Source organism: Muscardinus avellanarius, assembly GCF_963383645.1.
Source record: "Muscardinus avellanarius genome assembly, chromosome: 7".
NCBI classification, from domain to species: domain Eukaryota; kingdom Metazoa; phylum Chordata; class Mammalia; order Rodentia; family Gliridae; genus Muscardinus; species Muscardinus avellanarius.
Window position 1 is genome coordinate 27,703,947 of NC_137793.1, and position 20,418 is coordinate 27,724,364.

At 39.1% G+C, this 20,418-nt stretch overlaps 2 protein-coding genes across 2 annotated transcripts in view; one reads left to right on the top strand and one right to left on the bottom strand.

Moving 5' to 3' along the window:
- The window catches only part of LOC308265031 (uncharacterized protein), a gene marked incomplete at both ends in the record, with an annotated part of 54,128 nt that extends 34,158 nt beyond the window's left edge, over window positions 1-19,970 (top strand). Inside the window, one exon of the mRNA XM_080698660.1 lies at window positions 19,024-19,970. Within this exon, the coding sequence (XP_080554786.1) occupies window positions 19,024-19,970 (947 nt within the window). The remainder of the gene's footprint in view (window positions 1-19,023) is intronic.
- Window positions 4,936-5,880, bottom strand: LOC308265242 (putative olfactory receptor 2W6; the record flags this gene model as incomplete). Its single annotated transcript, XM_080698839.1, has 1 exon — window positions 4,936-5,880. One exon carries the CDS (start codon window positions 5,878-5,880, stop codon window positions 4,936-4,938), a length of 945 nt encoding a protein of 314 aa, XP_080554965.1.
- Window positions 19,971-20,418: the final 448 nt, after the last annotated feature.

Here is a 20,418-nt window from a genome sequence, read left to right on the forward strand (position 1 = left end):
ATTGGCAGTGATTTCTTGGATATGATTTCAATGGCACAGGCAACAGAAGAATATACAAACTCCCTAAAAAATAAAAGAAAATATTGTATATCCAAAGACAATGTAAACAGAGTTAAAAGTTACTAATAGAATTGGATAAAATATTTCCAAATGCTATATCTGAAGGTATATTAATATTCCAACTAGAAATCCTAAAAATTAACAACAATAAAGGCAAACAATACAACTTAGAGATAGGTAAAAGACTAACATAAATAATGATTCTCCACAGATAACCAATCTTAGTTGTCTGTTGGATGGAAACTCTTATTTCTCTGGTTCTGGTGAGTGTTACCTATTTCTTCTTTGTAGTTAATCTCTTTGAGTATTTTCTCTAGCGCTGGTTTTGAAGACATAAATTCCTTCACTTTCTGTTTGTCATGGAAGCTTCTTATTTCTCCATCTAATTTGATAGAAAGTTTTGCTGGATAGGAAATTTTTGGCTGGAAGTTGTTTTCTTTCAGAGTTTGGAATATGTTACTCCAAGCCCTTCTGGCTCTCATGACTTGGTTTGGGAAGTCTGGAGTGATTCTAATCGGTTTGCCTCTGAATGTCACTTGGCCCTTTGTTTTTGTTGCCTTTAAGATTCTCTGCTTGGCTTCCACATTGGTCATTTTGACAATTATATGGCGTGGGGATCCTCTTCTCCGATCCTGTCTAAAGGGAGTTCTATAAGTTTCCTGGATCTGTGTATCAACCTCTTGCTCTATATTTGGAAAATTTTCTGCTATTACTTCCTTGAAGAGATTGTTGATCCCTTTGGTATCACTTTCTTTTCCCTCCTCTATTCCAATTATTCTTAGGTTAGCTCTCTTAAGATGGGCCCATATTTCTTCAATGTCAGATTCCTGCTGTTGGATATTTTTTTCTAGATTAGAAACTATGCGTTCATTTTTGGATTGCTCATTTTCTAAGAGCGAGATTCTGTTCTCCATGTGGTCTAATCGGTTGTTTGTGCTTTGAATTGAGGCCTTTACTTCATTAATTGCATCCTTTATCTCTTTTTGGCTCTCTCTGAGTTCTTTTCGAAGCACCTCTATTATTTCTACAGTTATTTTCCTGATTTGATCTTCTAGAAATCTCTGATTTTCTGTTTTATCAGGTTCTGATGTTGTGGGGTTGTGCACATTCATTGCTCCAGTGTTATTCCTCTTTCCCATGATTTCGGAGGTTTGTGCCTTCTCTGGGTTCTTCCCTTGGGTCACTATGGCTTCACTTAAGGTGCTCTGGATCTCGAGTCTGTATTATCTCAGACCCCACTACTCCTTTACTGGGTTGTATCACAGAGTCTCCGACCCAGGGAGTCGATAGAGGCTGCTTTAAACTATGGGGGGTGCCAGGTTGCACATTCTCCTATGGTGTGATATCTCTGCCACCACCACTCCCTCACTGGGTCAAGTCCCAGGAGGCCCAATACTGGGATTTCTCCTCTGTGGCCCGCAATTTGACTCACTGTTCTTGAGTACGTAGATGTAGCTGTACTGGACTCGGTGAATTCACTGCTGCTGCCGCCGCCGGTGGCAATATGGCGCCTCTGCCACGCCCTCGGCCGTGAGGCTGGCGTATTTTTTCTTCTCTGGTTTTGATTTCCACTCTGAATCCCTGCAGCGTGTGCTGAGCTCAGCCACTGGTAGCTTTAAATGCTGTCTGCGCCGAAAGATCCCGCCTGGCTGTTCCGCAGCGGCTCTCCTGGCTTGCTGTAGCCGTCCGTTGAGTTCGCCGCTGCCGCCGGCAGTATGGCGCTGCTGCCGCATCCTCGGGCGCGTGTGTCTCCTCTGTGGCCCTGAGCTCTGTTCTCCCAGTGCAAATTCTGATATGTGGCGTATCTTCTTTCCCCAAGTAAATACTCTGCCAGTGAGCATTTACTGTCCTTTTCACCTGAAACCTTTCTATTCAGGATTTAAGACCATTTATAGTTAATCTTAATTCTGTTCACCTCTCTGCCATGATGAAACTGTCTTTGATGCAGAAATACTTGTTTTTATAAACTATTATAATCTGTTCTTCTCCCATACATTTTTCAAGGTTTAAGGATTATGCAACTTCATGTTATAGCTCAATATTTTTTATGGTACTAGGGATGGAACTCAGGGACATTCTACCTCCAAGCTGTACCCTCAGCCCTATTTTATACTTGGTTTTGAAACAGGGTCTTGCTAGGTTGCTAAGGTTGTTCTTGTACCTGTGATCCTTTGTCTCAGCCTCCCAAGTACTAGGATTACAGGTATGTGTCACTGTGCTCAGCATTCTAGCTTAATTTTCTGGCCAGATATTTTCTCACTATCCCATCCCTTCTCTTCTTCACTTTATTCCTTCAGTATAATAAAATAATATTATTATTAATAACATAACAAAACCATAAGCAATATTACAATACTGTAGTTATGGTTATTAAACTAATAACTAATATATATTTTGACAATAATATAAAAGTATTATTGCTCTCCAATTATTAGATTATTTCTTTATTCCAATTTCTTTTCAAATGATGAGATTTGAGGGGTATTATTTTGAGTCAGTTTTACAAGTCTCTAAGGATAAATCAGTTGAACCAAGTTTGTCAAACTAAAGCTCAGAAGTTGCTAGCCAGTTTGCCTATGAGTCAGCCAATTCCTGACACCATTCTCTGTTGACTATATCTAATACTAAGATTTTGTTGCTTGGGCACTGTCCACTGACACAGTGCCAATTCTGGAATGCACAACAAGGATCTGAGCACAGTGCATACTAGGAAGTATGAGCAGGCAGGCATTTTATAGCCATGTTGTTTTCTTTGATTTTCTTAGAAATCCAAAGTATACAGTGTGTTTAAAAAGTACTTATTAAACTGAATCTATCAAAAATTTGTCACATAATTATCATGGATATAGAAGGTTTTAGGTGAAAGTATAAAAAAAAAACTTGGGAAATGGTATCCACAGATACCATTCATGTGGTCACACGTTCAGGACATGGCAAGTAGATTCCTGGGTGAGCACAGGAATTGAATTTTCATTATCCCTTAAACAATGGTTTTCAAATCAATCACCAGTGAACAGTGGTACCTAGATGCATACCTGACATTTTTATTCAAGAAGTTGGGGAATGTTTGAAAATTTGTATCTTAAGGTTTCTTTTTTTTAATTTATTTATTTATTTATTTATTTATTTTATTGGTGCACTGTATTCATACATCATAGTGGGATACAAACTTTTGTAGACATACATGCACACATCGCCCAGTCAGCCCCCACCCGATCCCCACCCCATTCCCTCCCCATCCCTCCTTCCCATGCTTGGCTTAGTGGTTGACATCTAGTATTATAGCAGTTTATCCAAAATTAAAAATGATAATTTCACATAACAGTTTCATTTGTCTGATACCAAGCTTTTGATAACTTAAAGATAACATTTCAATATTTCTTTTTGCTTTTTCTTACCAGAGAATATTTTTTTCTATTTTTTAGGTAAAACTATCATATATTTATATATTTATTTTTCATAAAAAAATCTATCCTAATATGGAATATGGACTCTAGATACCCAAAACGATCTTGAAAAAGAACAAAGCTAGAAGATATATATTTTCTGATTTCAAACCATATAAAGCTACAATAATTGAAACAGTGTAGTACTATTCTAAAGGCAGATATATATAAACCATTGGAGTTAAATAAAAGCCTAGAGCTAAATTCTTCCCTATATTGTCAAGTTATTTTTGACAAGGTTTCCATGAACATTTGGTGGTGGAAATAATAATCTTTTAACTAAATATTGTTGAAAAATAATACTTACATGGAAAAGAATCAAGTTTTGAAAATGCTTCAGCTTCCAATTCTGAGATGCACTGATTTTCTGAGATCAGCCATCAGAGTTATTTTTGGTGGGGGAGGTCATTAACCTGAATATAAAACAGCTTTTTTTGAAGCAAAATATTTATAGCTATCTAAAGTAACCTGATAAGGAAACCAAAGTCATCATTCTACCTAAATGTCATTTGCTCTGTTCTTTACAAAGACTTGCACTCCTAATTCTAGTTATCCTTCCTAGAAATACTTTAGCTATTCAAGCAGCATCGCAAATGATGGAGCAAATCCTTCCTTTTCAGAAAACAACTTAAAGAACACTCTCCACTCATGGAGAAACATCCCAGGTCTAGGACACTGTGCTGTTATTTTACTTATGTTAGTGGCGTACATTCTAAAACCCCACCTCTCTCGTAAATAACAGAGCTCTGGGAAAAAGTCATGTTGCTCACTTTTTGATGACATAGTCTGCAGAATATGTCAGTATTGTTGGCAGCCCGAAAGAGTTCTTCAGGTCCCTGTAGTTGTGGATAAATCACAAAATGAGGAAACTGCAAGGTAGAACAGCTAACCCAAAGCTGGCACCTGTGAACAAGAGGAAGCCACTCCATATCCAGAAGGCCCAGACTGGGGTCAGACCCAAAGGTCTCTGTACACTTGTGTCCACTCTACTCTCTCAGTATTCGTTCTTCAGATGACTACAGACATAACAAAGAATGTAACTGGAGCAAATCCACTATACAGGTTGAACATCCCTGATCTGAAAATCCAAAATACTATAAGATTCAAAACTGTGAGCACTGATATGACACCACAAGTAGAAAACTCCACATCTGACTTCATGAGGTGGATTGTAGTCCAAATATAGGTGCACTAAAATACTGTATAAAGTTACTTTCAGAATATGTGTTTAAGGTATATGTGAAATATAAATTTATTTAATATTTAGACTTGGAACTCCTCCACAAGATATTTAATTGCATATTACAGAGATTCCAAAATCCCCCCTCACCAAAAAAATATATATATCTGAAGTTCAAAACACCTGAGGTCCCAAGTATTTGGGATGAGGGACACCATCCCAACCTGTATCACTCCAGCATTCCCTTCATTAAGCTTCCCCAGCCCCTTTCTCCCACCCCAGGAGCTTCTTTACTGCCCCTCTTACATCCTTGTTCCTCAAAGTGTAGATGAGTGGGTTGATGCTGGGAGTGACAACAGTGTAGAAGAGAGTGAGGAATTTGCCTTGGTCTTGTGAGTAGCTGTTGGCCGGCTGCAAGTACATGTAGATGATGGTCCCATAGAAGAGGGAGACCACTGCCAGGTGAGAAGAGCAGGTGTTGAAAGCCTTCTTGCGCCCTGCTGCTGACTTGATCCTCAACACAGCGGCACCAATCATGCCATAGGAGATGAGGATCAGGGAGAGGGGCACAAGGAGAAGGGCAACCCCCAGAGCAAAGGCAAAGGCTTCTACCAGCATGGTATCTTCACAGGACATGGCAATAAGAGCAGGCATTTCACAGAGAAAGTGGTCCACCCTGCACCGCCCACACCGGGAGAGTTGCATCGTCTGAGGACACATGACAAAAGAGTTTAGGAAGCCACAGCACCAGGCCACACTGACCAGCTGCAGGCAGAGGCGTGAGTGCATGATGATTGCATAGTGCAGAGGCCGACAGACGGCCACATAGCGGTCATAAGACATGACAGCCAGCAGGACACACTCTGTTGAGCCCAACACCATATAGATGTAGAGTTGAGCCACACAGCCATGGTAGGTGATGGTCTTATCTGGGCCCCAAAGATTCCACAGTAGCTGAGGGACGATGCTTGTTGTAAAGCAGAGGTCCAAAAAAGACAGATTGCCAAGAAAGAAGTACATGGGTGTGTGGAGCCTGGCATCCATGATCGACAGCAGGATGATGGCAGTGTTTCCCACCAGGGTTAGGATGTAGAACACCAAGATGAAAGCAAAGAGGATTATCTCCAGTCGAGGCCGATCAGAAAAGCCCACCAAGATGAATGCCTGTGGGTGGCTGACATTGTCCCTTCCCATAATTTTCACCAGCTGTTAAGGAGAAACAGCACAAGATATGGGTAAGAAAATATATAAAGACTGAAGCCAGTACTCTCCAATTTGTATTTATGAGACTGTGAAATTAAGAGTCATTTTCCCTTTCTTGACTTAAGAAAAAAAATACTTATTGATGCCAACTCTATGCAAAGCAGTATACCTGATTCCCCTGAAGAATAAAGAATAAATTCATTCTAGAGTTTTTCTCCTTGGTGAATAATGTACACAAATAATGACAACGTGGGTGGGGGATAAGTGGCTAAAAACTCAGTTTAAAGAAGATTTGTTGAAAGGCTTAGTGTTGTGCAAATTATTTCCAATCTATCAGGGAGAACCCTGTAGAAAAAAAAATTATAGCAAAGGAGACTGTTGCTCTGAGAGTTATTTTTTGTTTGTGTTTCACATAACAAGAACTTAACATATGTCAGACTGAGCAAAATGTTTCAAGAAGAGGAAGCAGATGTGCAAAGGCATGAGGGCCTTAATTGATGTATGACACCAGGACAATCCATGAGTTCACAGCACACATCAGGCAACTCCTTAATGGCAAGTAGTTTAGGAAGACAGAACACGGTATTTTTTTTTAATCTTACAAAAGGAGTGAAATTACAGACTTGATTCTGCCTCTCTAAGAGATAGGTCTGCAGCCCAGCTTGTCTGTGGGTGTATCCGCTTTTCTCAAGCAAGATGGAAAGGAAGATAGCTCTCTCCAAGTCCTCACTCAGACCTCACATGCCTAGTGACTGGCAACACTGGGGACCACTCTGATCACTTGGAGCTGTTCATGGCTGCAACAGTCTAGCCAAGGGCTACAGTAGACAGTCAGCCTTATGGCGCCAGTGTCTTATCAAGACTGTGTCCACCACAATGATAGCCAAAGACATCCGGTAACATTTAAGAAGAAAGTAGTAGCCGTGAGAGTACCTGAAGGACATGTGGCCTCTAGCACCACCTGTGGGTCCTGACAGTAGAGTTGTTATGAACTCCACCCAGCTGAAAACTGCAGTGGGGAATTCTGTAACTTTCAGTTCAGTAATGCAGACACTGGATTCTCAGCCAAGGCCATGAAAGGGTATAAAGAGGAACTATCAGCAATGCCAAAGAATGGGGAGACCTTCAGAGCTGCCTGATTATTACAAGGAAAACACACACACACACACACACACACACATTTTACTTGTGTTGGTTTTGAAGAACATCTGGTACTTCTGTATTCACAGATCCATCATGAATTTTCATCCAAGTTTAAGAGACCCCAGGAGTGATAATAACAAGCTAATTGAAAATGACATAAATTGTTCAGCAATGGATATTACTTAGGGCCTGACTTATCAGCCAAAATTGCAAACTTACCTTATTATCATCTTTTCAAAGCTATTTTTTAAATGCTTTATAATCTCAGCCCAAGATGCTGAATCTACCTATAGGTTCTCCTCTGTATCGCTATCAGGCATTCAACTATGAATCAATGCATCCTACTTTCTCATGTACTTTTGCTTATGTCTTGAACTAAGAATCATAAAATTTCAAGGGATGGAGTTTTTTAAGTGTCCAAATACGATTAGATTTTAGTTACCACAAACTTTTATAAACAAACCAGTTTTGGAAACTCCTTTGACCTAAAAGTTTGACTGAGTATCTAATCAAAGCTTATGCCCAAACCACACCAACTCATGGATAACAAGCCAAATTATTTCTATGCTTACTGAGTGGGCTTTAGTAATAGCAAGTCATAGAGTTATATTTCTCTCTATTGATATTTCAGGTATACAGAACATTCTAAATAATAATCACCCTTTTCATGTTTAACAAAACATTAAACTTTTTGCAGAGGTTTTCCACCCAGTTTCAGGCCATCCTTGCTGCAGCACTGCAAGGTACCCAGGCCAGGCATTAGAGTCTTCACAGTAGAGACAAGTGGCCTCCCTGATAGAGCAGTCACACAAACAGCCAATGTGCACATGAAATTTTGTGTGTGTGTGTGTGTGTGTGTGTGTGTGTGTGTGTGTGTGTGTGTGTGGTGGTACTGGGGTTCCTGGAAACCCTTTTACCTCTGGGCTACACTCCCAGACCTATTTTATACATTTTTATTTTTTGGAAACAGGGTCCCTTAAGCCAGCGCGGCTGGCTTTGAACCTGCGCGATCCTCCTATCTCTGCCTCCCAAGCGTGGGGATTACAAGCATGAGCCACCACACCTGGTCCTGCACATGACATCTTTATATTAAAGCAAGGACCGCATGCCAGACACAGCCATTAACTCAAAGTTCCACTCACTCTGCATTCTTTCCTTTTGCTATCTATTTCTCGCCCTTTTAGGCTGTGGTTGTTTAAGGTTGATCATTTGCTACTGTACCCCACCCCCACTAAGCTGCACATACAAGCCTAACAATATAGTCCATCATTCTGAGCAGTTTCCAGAGAAAAGCTTGTGGTTATTCTCAAAACTGCCAGAGAAGCTCAGCAATGCTCAATTTTTGACTACACTCAAACGAAACAACACAGAGGACTCCTGTTTCCATCAGCTATCTTTTCATTTGAAAAAGTGAAAGGAGTGGTTTGTCGTGTGTGCATCTAGATTCAAGATGCCTCCAGACTGGCTCATGTAGGAATGGGAAGCACAAAGGATAAAAATCACTTCCAATATACTCTGAATTTTCTTTGTACAATTTGGTCTACTCTGTTAACTTCTGAATTTGATGAAGTATCATCCTTCCAAAATGGAATTCCTAATTGCAAGTCAGTATTGAGAAACCCTTACTCTAATGCCCTACCTAATATAAACCCTAATAGAAAATACTACAAAGATAATTGTATATGCACAAGAGACTAATACAGATATGGCCCATTGCCACAACAAAGCTCCTTTCCACATTCTCACCCTTCTTCTTCTCAGACAGTAGAAGACCTAAAATTCTGTCAGCACTCCTTACTTCAATTCCAAAGATCAACCAGAAGTTTTCTCAGGGACAAGACAGCTAGCTTGAGTCCCTTTTAGTTTCTGGGTCTTCCGAAAGAAATTTCACTAAAAACCAACAGGAAATTGAGCACAAAAATATATTCTGACCCAATGAAACTTTAAGTAGCAGAATTTAGAGGAGATACGATTATCTGTGGAAAGAAATGGCCATAATGGCATCTTCTCTGTAGTTAAGTGGGTGATGTGGCCTGGTGCCACATTCCAGACCAGCATATGCTGTCTCACAACCATATATTCAGGGTCCCTGCAGTTAAGAAAATGGAAGACTGGTCTCAGAGATAAAAGGAAGTATGCTTGGGGCTTCCCTTTAACCTAAGAGCTCATAGATTACAATGCCATTTTATTGATTCATACTAAGTGGACAGGAGACCAACTTTAATACCTAGGTCACTTTGGGAATTTGGAATAGTCTTGGGACCTGAGGGAAAATGGCTCCATTTGTTTACAGAGCTAAGACCTCAGAGAATCTAGATATTGGCCCAGTTCCCACATATAAACACAGCTCACCAGGGAGGTAGCATTGGGAGTTTCCAAACACATAGCTCATGTTTCCTAGAAGAGAGAATTGATTCCTGAGCTTTATGTAAAAACAGAAGTATATCAATTTCTTCAATTGGTCCTGGACTCAAAGTTAAAATTATGAAAGTATAATAGGCAAGTAGCCCCAAAGAGTTAAATCCAAACCCTCTTATGTGAGAGAGAAAAGGTTAGGGGGGAATACAGATACAGAATACTCTCGACTGTCATTGTGACATTGAGAAGTCAAAGGAACCTTATTTCCTCTCTCTATTCCTATGCAACATGTATTTTCCTCCTACACAGATAGTGCCACACCAAGAAGCTAGTGTTAGGCCACTACTTGTACCCTGTAAGAAGTGAGACTAAGCTGGGCGTGATAGCACATGCTCGTAATCTCAGGGCTTGGGAGGCTGAGACAGGAGGATTGCACAGGTTCAAAGCCAGCCTCAGCTACTTAGTGAGGCTCTCAGAAACTTAGTGAGATCCTGTTTTGAAATAAAATATAAAATAGGTCTTGGAATATAGCCTGGCAGTAGAAAAACTCCTGGGTTCCACCCCCAGTACCACAAAAAATAAATAAATAAATAAATAAATAAATAAATAAATAAATAAATAAAGTGAGACTAGACAATTTAGGCCCCTGGGTAGATGCACAAAGATCAAAAACCCTCTTTCACATGGCTGTATGTATCTACCCAGTGGTCCAAGTTGTCTAGTCTCACTTCCTACAGGGTACCTTGCAGACAAAAACACCTCATTAAAAAGTCAGCTTTTCATACAACTTCCAAAAATAATTTTATTGCAAATATTATTTAACCATTTAGACCAACATTGATGCTACTACTTGTATTAAGTCAAAATAGGAATCTTTTGAAAGTAGCAGAAGATAGGATATATCATATTTTCTTTGATCCTAGCTGTTCATATTCTGATTTAAAAATACAATCTTGCATGCATTTTGAAAAAGGTAATTTTAACTTCTAATTTTTCATATGAGAAAAATTAAACCTTACACTGATACTTGCTCTAGACTGAATAGCTAGTAGCTAATGACTGCAAAAACTAGAACCAGCTCTCTCAAATCATCTTTCCTCATCTTCTTTCCATTAAATTAGGTAAAATGGAACTGATACTAATCAAAGTGGAAGATAGTAGATTTTTTTTTCAAAGTAAAATAATATTTTTTTTATTTATTTTTATTTTTTTATTTATTTTATTTATTTTTAAATTTTATTTTATTGGTGTACTGTATTCATACATCATAGTGGGATACAAACTTTTGTAGACATACATGCACACATTGCCCAGTCAGTCCCCACCCAATCCCCACCCCATTCTCTCCCCATCCCTCCCTCCCATGCTTGGCTTAGTGGTTGACATCTAGTATTATAGCAATATCCAAAATTAAAAATGATAATCTCACATAACAGTTTCATTTGTCTGATGCCAAGCTTTTGATGATTTAAAGATAACATTTCAATATTTCTTTTTGCTTTCTTTCTTACCAGAGCATATTTTTTTCTGTTTTTTTGGTGAAACTATCATATATTTATATATTTATTTTTCAGAAAAAAATCTATCCTAATATGGAATATGAATTCTAGATAACAAAACGATCTTGAAGAAGAACAAAGCTAGCAGATATATATTTTCTGATTTCAAACCATATTAAGCTACAATAATTGAAACAGTGTAGTACTGTTCTAAAGGCAGATATATAAACCATTGGAGTTAAATACAAGCCTAGAGCTAAATTCTTCCCTATATTGTCAAGTTATTTTTGACAAGGTTTCCATGAACATTTGGTGGTGGAAATAATAATCTTTTAACTAAATATTGTTGAAAAATAATAATTACATGGAAAAGAATAAAATTGGACCCTTACCTAATCCCACATACAAGTATTAACTCAAAATAGATAAAAGATCTAATATAAATCTTAAGACTATAAACTTTTAGGAGAAAATCCGGGTCATAAAACCTCACAACATTGAAATTGGCAGTGATTTCTTGGATATGATTTCAATGGCACAGGCAACAGAAGAATATACAAACTCCCTAAAAAATAAAAAAATATATTGTATATCCAAAGACAATGTAAACAGAGTTAAAAGTTACTAATAGAATTGGATAAAATATTTCCAAGTGCTATATCTGAAGGTATATTAATATCCCAACTAGAAATCCTAAAAATTAACAACAATAAAGGCAAACAATACAATTTAGAGATAGGTAAAAGCCTAACATAAATAATGAATCTCCACAGATAACCAATCTTAGTTGTCTGTTGGATGGAAAATCTTGTTTCTCTGGTTCTGGTGAGTGTTACCTATTTCTTCTTTGTAGTTAATCTCTTTGAGTATTTTCTCTAGTACTGGTTTTGAAGACATAAATTCCTTCAGCTTCTGTTTGTCATGGAAGCTTCTTATTTCTCCATCTAATTTGATAGAAAGTTTTGCTGGATAGGAAATTTTTGGCTGGAAGTTGTTTTCTTTCAGAGTTTGGAATATGTTACTCCAAGCCCTTCTGGCTCTCATGACTTGGTTTGGGAAGTCTGGAGTGATTCTAATTGGTTTGCCTCTGAATGTCACTTGGCCCTTTGTTTTTGTTGCCTTTAAGATTCTCTGCTTGGCTTCCACATTGGTCATTTTGACAATTATGTGGCGTGGGGATCCTCTTCTCCGATCCTGTCTAAAGGGAGTTCTATAAGTTTCCTGGACCTGTGTATCAACCTCTTGCTCTATGTTTGGAAAATTTTCTGCTATTACTTCCTTGAAGAGATTGTTGATCCCTTTGGTTTCACTTTCTTTTCCCTCCTCTATTCCAATTATTCTTAGGTTAGCTCTCTTAAGATGGGCCCATATTTCTTCAATGTCAGATTCCTGCTGTCGGATATTTTTTTCTAGATTAGAAACTATGCGTTCATTTTTGGATTGCTCATTTTCTAAGAGCAAGATTCTGTTCTCCATGTGTTCTAATCGGTTGTTTGTGCTTTGAATTGAGGCCTTTACTTCATTAATTGCATCCTTTATCTCTTTTTGGCTCTCTCTGAGTTCTTTTCGAAGCACCTCTATTATTTCTACAGTTATTTTCCTGATTTGATCTTCTAGAAATCTCTGATTTTCTGTTTTATTGGGTTCTGATGTTGTGGGGTTGTGGGCGGTATTCATTGCTCCAGTATTATTCCTCTTTCCCATGATTTCGGATGCTTGTGCCTTCTCTGGGTTCTTCCCTTGGGTCACTATGACTTCACTTAAGGTGTTCTGGATCTCGAGTCACTAGTATCTCAGACCCCACTACTCCTTTACTGGGTTTTATTACAGAGTCTCCGACCCAGGGAGTCGATAGAGGCTGCTTTAAACTATGGGGAGGGGTGCCAGGTTGCACGTTCTCCTATGGTGTGATATCTCTGCCACCACCACTCCCTCTCTGGGTACAGTGAGGTACAGTACTGGGATTTCTCCTCTGTGGCCCGCAATTTGACTCACTGTTCTTGAGTACGCAGATGTAGCTGTACTGGATTCGGTGAATTCACTGCTGCTGCCGCTGCCGGTGGCAATATGGCGCCGCAGCCACACCCTCGGCCATGAGGCTGGCGTATTTTTTCTTCTTTGGTTTTGATTTCCACTCTGAATCCCTGCAGCGTGTGCTGAGCTCAGCCACTGGGAGCTTTAAATCCTCTCTGCGCCGAAAGATCCTGCCTGGCTGTTCCGCAGCGGCTCACCTTGGCTTGCTGTAGCCGTCCGATGAGTTCGCCGCTGCCGCCGGCAGTATGGCCCTGCTGCCGCGTCCTCGGGCGCGTGTGTCTCCTCTGTGGCCCTGAGCTCTGTTCTCAGTCCGCTTTCTCTCTGGAGCCTGGTGGTTTTTTTGTTTTTCTGGTGATGGTGTTTTCTGGCTATGAAAGGCGCTGGTTTTGTGGTAATGGAGATTGGTTGTTAGCAGGGCTCTTAAGCCCCGCTTTTCTCGGTCGCCATCTTCCCGGAAACTCAAGATAGTAGATTTGACTACGGTTTTTCATGCTACAAATGACCCTTATAAGTCCACAAGGGTCAACCCTATCTGCTCCATGACACTACTGATTAATTTTCCTTTCAGTTTAACTTAATAAAAGTGAAATTATACAGTAAATTTATTTTTATTTATAGATTGTTGTAGACAACACTGCTTTTATTCATTTTCTTTGTGTATAGTACTTACAGTATGAATACATTATGTTTTTTACTTTTACTGTGAATTGCTTCCTACTTGGGGCTGATATAAATTAAATTGCTATGAAAATTATTGTATAAAATACTTATGAATCACTTTCTACATAATGGGGTTTTAAAAATGTTAACCTTACAGTGACATTGATTATCTTGATTATCTTGAGATAAAGAAAATTAAAGATGCTGATAAGTAGAAAACATCTCATATTTCTAGATTGAAAGAATTAACTTTGTTAAAATGTTAATATCATCTAACAAGATATACATATTCAAGACAATTCCTATAAAATTCTGTTCTGTTATTGTTGTTGTTGTTTCTGGTGGTACTGGTGGTGGAACCCAGAGGCTTTCTACCTCCAGGCTATACTTACTGACCTATTTTATATTTTATTTGGAAACAGGGTCTCACTAAGTTGCTGAGAGCCTCACTAAGTAGCTGAGGCTGGCTTTGAACCTGTGCGATCCTCCTGTCTCAGCCTCCCAAGCGCGGTGATTACAAGCGTGCGCCACCACGCCCAGCCTAAAATTCTGTTATCTTTTACAGAAAGAGAAACACAATCCTAAAATTGATATGGAACCACAGAATACCCTGAGGAGCCAAAAGATGCTTAGCAAGTACAACAAAGCTAGAGACATCATACTACCTGATTTTGAAATATATTATAAAAAAGCAAGAATAGTCAAAAACTGATGTTTCCATAAAAAAACATATGAGCAGAATAAGATGAAAAGAATAGAAGATAAAAAATGAGAGAATATCCCCAAAATAATTCCACTCATCTGCACTCAATGGCTCATCAACAAGTTACCAACAACACATAATGATGATAATCTCTCAATAAATGGTGTTAAAAAAATTATATAGCCACATGCAAAATAATAAATTTGGATTTTTATCTCACATCTCACACAAAAAAACTAAAACTGAAATAAAGACTTAAACATGGAATTTGTTCATGTATATCTATTAGAAGAAAGCCTAAGAAAAAATTATCCTAACATTAATTTTGGTAATGATTTTATATGTGATTAAATGTGCTCTAAAGCACAAGCAACAAGAGCAAAAATAGACAAGTGGGATTTTAACAAAGTATTGATTCTGTGCATCAAAGAAAACAACCAACTGGGTAATAAGGCAAACAACTGGCAAAAGGGACATATTTGCACACAAAATACACAGGAAGGAAGCCCACCAAGTGTTGTGTGCATATGTGTCACTCTCAACTTGATATACTTTATGATGTTAGACTATAATGCACCAAGAAACATATATTTTTAAAAACTCAATAGGAGCCGGGTGTGGTGGAGCACGCTTATAATCCCCGCGCTTGGGAGGCGGAGACAGGAGGATCGCACAGGTTCAAAGCCAGCTGCACGCGCTGGCTTAGGAGACCCTGTTTCCAAAATGAAAATGTAAAGATAGGTCTGGGAGTGTAGCCCGGAGGTAGAAGGGCTTCCAGGAACCCCAGTACCATCAAAAAAAAAAAAAAAACCTCAATAGGAAAACATAAATAGATTAAAAACACAAAGACTCTGGGTATTTCTCAAAAATAGACGTGCAAATGGCAAGCAAATAAATGAACAGGTGCTCAACAACACTATCAAAAAATATAAGTCAGAACTACTTTGAGAAATCACTGGGAGCCTCTTAGAATGGCTATTATTAAATAGACAAAAGCCTCAGCATGGTGGCCCAGGCTCCTGGGAGCAGTGTCAGGGTTGAAGGGTGGGTGTTTCACATGTGATTTACAATGAAATTGTCTACATTTAATTTATATCATGCTGAAAAAGCCCAATCACACCTAACATAAGAAGCAAAGAAAAGGTGAGTTTGGTTGGTACTCAAATGGGAAACAGTGAAATTTAAACAAAACTTCCCTATGATGGACACCAATTTTCCCCTCTACATCTGCTTTAATAAGAAGCTCATTAAAAATTTTTTTAAGTTGGCTAGAGATCCTATAGAGGAGCAAATAAGACAACCTAACCGTGGGGATGGGAGGTGGGGAGAGGGAAATGCTTTAAAGTGCATGATGTACTTATTCATATCGAAGTCAACCACTAAAACAAGCATGGGAGGGAGGGATGGGGAGGGAGGGAGGTGGGGACTGGGTGGGGGCTGGCTGGGGGATGTGTGCATGTATGCCTACACAAGTTTTTTACCCCATTATGATGTGTCAATACAATGCATCAATAAAAAAATTAATTTAAAAAGTTGGCTAGAGACTCTGTTTCAATTGTGTTGTATAACAATTTTATTGTCTCACAGTTTTGCCTTCAGCTTACTGACCCATATTCCCCAGGGCAAAGATTTTTCCAAAGTATTTCAAATACAAATAATATAAATCCCTCTTGTACAAACTTAACTCCTGAATTAATTATCTATATGTAGTCACTCAGGTCTCAGAGGATCCTAGAGAACAAACCTCAGAAGACCCTCCCAATCAACAAATTGGCTCTCCTAGATGGATTCTGGTTACTCTACTACCCTGTGCACTAAATCCCAGACCATCTGAAAAGAAGTTGCATCTTTCTGACCCAGGTCTGAACAGTACCACTGCTGGCTCCTCATTCTCAACACCTTTTGCTTCTTTGACCTCAAGGTAAATGAGTGGAAAGGTGGGAAGGCTCCAGCAGGTGTGTGACACTCCTTTCTCCTATAGTGGATGCCAGGAAGGATTGCAAAAGAGATTCACTTACCCATGAGGGTGGGCTATTGGAGATGATGGGAAGTAAAAACTCAGGAACTAAAATAAAACCATTCCGAGATCATGTTCTCAAACTGAATTATGACCATTTCTCCAACTACACATTAGATTTTAGATTCAAAGAAAGATTGGGATTGAAAAACATTTATAAAGATAAAGATATAGATTTATGACCATTTCCCCAACTACACTAGATTTTATATTCAAAGAAAGATTGGGATTGAAAAACATATAGAGATAGATAAAGATAAAAATAGATACAGATTTCTCAAAGATTATAATGAAGGAAAAGACAAACGGCAAAAAAAAAAAAAAGAATCCCAAGTAGTGAGTGAAACAATACACATCCCACCACACACAGAGCCTCTAGTATGCACCAAATACTATACCAAGAGATACATGAAATCAGAAAGAAAACAGATTAAAAAATCTCTTTATTCCATATCTTACATGATATTAGAGACAAACAGATTAAAATAAACTAAAATTTCAGTTAAGCATAGAATGTTGGGTAGCATTGGAGAAAAGAGAAAGAAGATTGTATAGCAAGTGAAATGATTGTCCTTTCCAAGTAAATTGAGCAGATATGACTTCTCTGCAATGTAGAGGAGGCCAGTCTAACATGATTATTTACATGGGCAATAGCTGAGAAGGATTCAGTTGACACAGTGGAAGAAGAGATATTCCAATGTGAGTCACTCCTGTATCTAGCTATTTGTGCATGCATGTATCCAACAGCTGTGACAGGCCAACACTTGTTACGGAAAGGGAAGGGAAACTAAAGATCAGAGGATGGAAATGCTAACAACCTGATTTTATCATTTTATATTTTTATATATCATCACTACATATAATATATATGCATCAAATCTTTACACAGTACCACATAAATTCATAATACTTAAAGCTAATGATGAATTTTAAATCATTTTTAAAGAAACCTAAACAAATGTCAAATGTTTAGAAGACAGAAGGGCATCAAATCATTACATAGTACCACATAAATACATAACATTTAAAGCTAACGATGAATTTTAAATCCTTTTTAAAGAAACCCAAACAAAGGTCAAACTTAAAATGTTTAGAAGACAGAAGGGAAATCAGAGTGACTATAATGGCGTAAGAATGCAAAACAGAAATGGAAAAATCTGAACACTCATACTCTGCCGGTGGAAATGAAATGGCAGAGCAGCTTCACAAGTGAGGAAGTAGTTTCCTCAAAGAATTAAACACAGAACGACCTTTAGATCCAGAAACACCCCCATAGAATTCATACTCAGTGGAAATAGGATCCTGAAGAAGAGTCTGTGCACTATGTACATTGCAGAATTAAGAACAGGAGCAGAACCATAGAAGCACTTTGTGTCAATTGATACATGAAGGAATGAACAATGTGGTACTCAGGTACAATGCTATATTATTCTGCCTCCAGAGGTAGAAAACTGTGACATACCTTGCAATACGGAAATTTGCAAAACATTACCTCAGAAAGTAAGCTAATCACAATACAACTAATACATGATTCTAATTATATGAGACATTTAGAAAATCAGTGAGTATTGCCATAGTACAGAGGCAGGAAAGAACAGGGAGACATTATTGAATAGATACATTTTGAGTGTACAAGATGAGAAGATTCTGGAAATGAATAATGATGAGGATTGTGAAAACATTGTGGATGTACTTAAAACCACAGAAAAGCATACTTTTAAATGGTTAATGTAGTTGGGTTGTGGTAGCTCATGCTTGTAATTCCAGTGCTTGGGAGGAGAATCACACATTCACAGCCAGCCTCAGCTACCTAGTGAGGCCCTGTACAACCTAGTGAGACCTTGTTTCAAAATAAAGAATAAAAAACAGGGCTGTAGGTGTAGCTTGGAAGTATAATGCTCCTGGGTTTAATTCCCAGTACCACAAAAAAAAATTGTTAAAGTAGCTGGGCATGGTAGCAAACACTTATAATCCCAGTGAGGCTGAGACAAGAGGACTTCAGGTTCAAGACCAGCCTCAGCAATTTAGCAAGACCCTGTTTCAACATAAAAAAAAAAGTAGAAAGGGCTGAGGTTATATGCCAGAAGTAGAATGTCCTTGGTTCAATCCCTAGTACCACAAAAAAAAAAGGTTATGATAGTAAATTTTATGTTTTCTATATTTACCATAAAAGTTAGAAAGAAAAAACAAGGGAGAGAGGATTACTCAAAATAAAGCCATTTGATGTCCTCATCATGACAGAAAGATAAAGACTTTGATGGCTGCACTCACTCTCCACCATTTGCCTATCTATTGGACCTTCAGTGTTCTTCATCTCTTTAAAATTAGAAAACAAGGAGCAAAAAAATGTGTCAAATCAAAGTTCAGCAAGCCCCTGTATTTATGACAAGACAGCAATAATTTTTTAATGGAGTATGGCACAGAAAGGATAGTGGAGTGACAGAGAGAAAAAAGAGAAAGATAATGAAGAGTTTTTTTCACATAAACAAAGACATATTTGAGCTGACTGGGTTCTATGTTAAATTTCACATGAAATCTTTGATATTGCATATCTATCTACTTCAGTGTCATCTACTAGGACAGACTTAGAGTCAGGTGCATATGGTGAGAACGTCTCACAAAATTAGTTCAATTATCCCACCAATGCAGTAGAAGGTGTGAAAATGTTGACAATGAAAGTCAAAATTCCTGTTTCTCCTCATTTACCTCTTTCCTTCCAGTCATAAATAAGACACATGTGATGGAAGGAGACAATGTGAGTTTCCCCAACTCATTTGTCTTGCTGGGATTCTCAGAGCATCCTTGGCTGGAGATGCCCCTCTTTGCAGTGGTCCTGGTCTCCTACATCTTCACCCTGGTGGGCAATGGCTCCATCATCCTTCTCTCCTTGGTGGAGCCCACACTCCAGACCCCAATGTACTTCTTCCTGGACAACCTCTCTTTGTTGGACCTATGTGTCGCCTGCACCATTGTGCCACAGTTGCTGGTCAACCTCTGGGGACCAGAGAAGACCATTGCTTCCTGGGGATGCATCACACAGGCTTACCTCTTCCACTGGACAGGCTGCAGTGAATGTGCCCTGCTGGCAGTGATGGCCATTGATCGCTACGTGGCAATCTGCCAGCCCCTTCGGTACTCTCTAATCATGCGCCCATGGGTATGTGTGCAGCTGGCAGCTGCATCCTGGTCCAGTGGCCTAGCCAATTCTCTGCTCCAGGCCACACTCACCCTCCAGCTTCCTCTGTGTGGGCACCACACCCTGGACCACTTCTTCTGTGAGGTGCCTGTTTTAATCAAGCTGGCCTGTGCTGATACCACAGCTAATGACCTGGTCCTGACCTTAGGAGCAATTCCTTTTGCAATAGTGGCTCCCTTGCTGGTGCTCATCTCATACACCTGGATTGCTACGGCTGTTCTGAAATTTCCTTCAGCAGAGGGAAGGTCCAAGGCACTCCGCACCTGCAGTTCCCACTTGATGGTCGTGATCATGTATTTTGGGCCAGCCATCTATATGTACATCCAGCCTCCAGAAAAAAGTACCCAGGCTAAATTAATGTCCTTCTTCTACTGTGTGGTCACCCCACTGCTCAATCCACTCATCTACACTCTGAGAAACAAGGATGTGAAGAAAGCATGGAGGAGGCTCCTACAGCCCAGGGTGGAGTGAAGTCCTGAGAACCCAGATGGCCTCTCCTGTCTCCTGAAACAATTGTGAGCACACATTGCTTATACTCGCATGATTGTTACCTGCATGAGTGTCCTTGGGATCCAAGGAGCGAGTTCCCATTCCCCACTGCCAACCACCTTGATGACTGGAGAAACTCCTTGCAAATGAAAGCTTTATGTGCTGCAAGCTTACATAGCGTCATTGTGCTTTTTCTTTCCCCTTTTCTAATAGCTTGCTTTCCAGAGTTAAAATGAACAGTAAGGTCCATACATCCATAAAAGAGTATAGACATTATCTTTTCCAGTCTTTTCCTACGATAACTTTTCTATCCCTGATGGCCTCCAAAGAAATTTGCTGAAAAAATTTAAGTGGATCTCAACAAGAGTTTTTCAGCAGTTACAATAGATATATCTCACCAACTATTCAGGCCATTTTAACCACTTTGGTC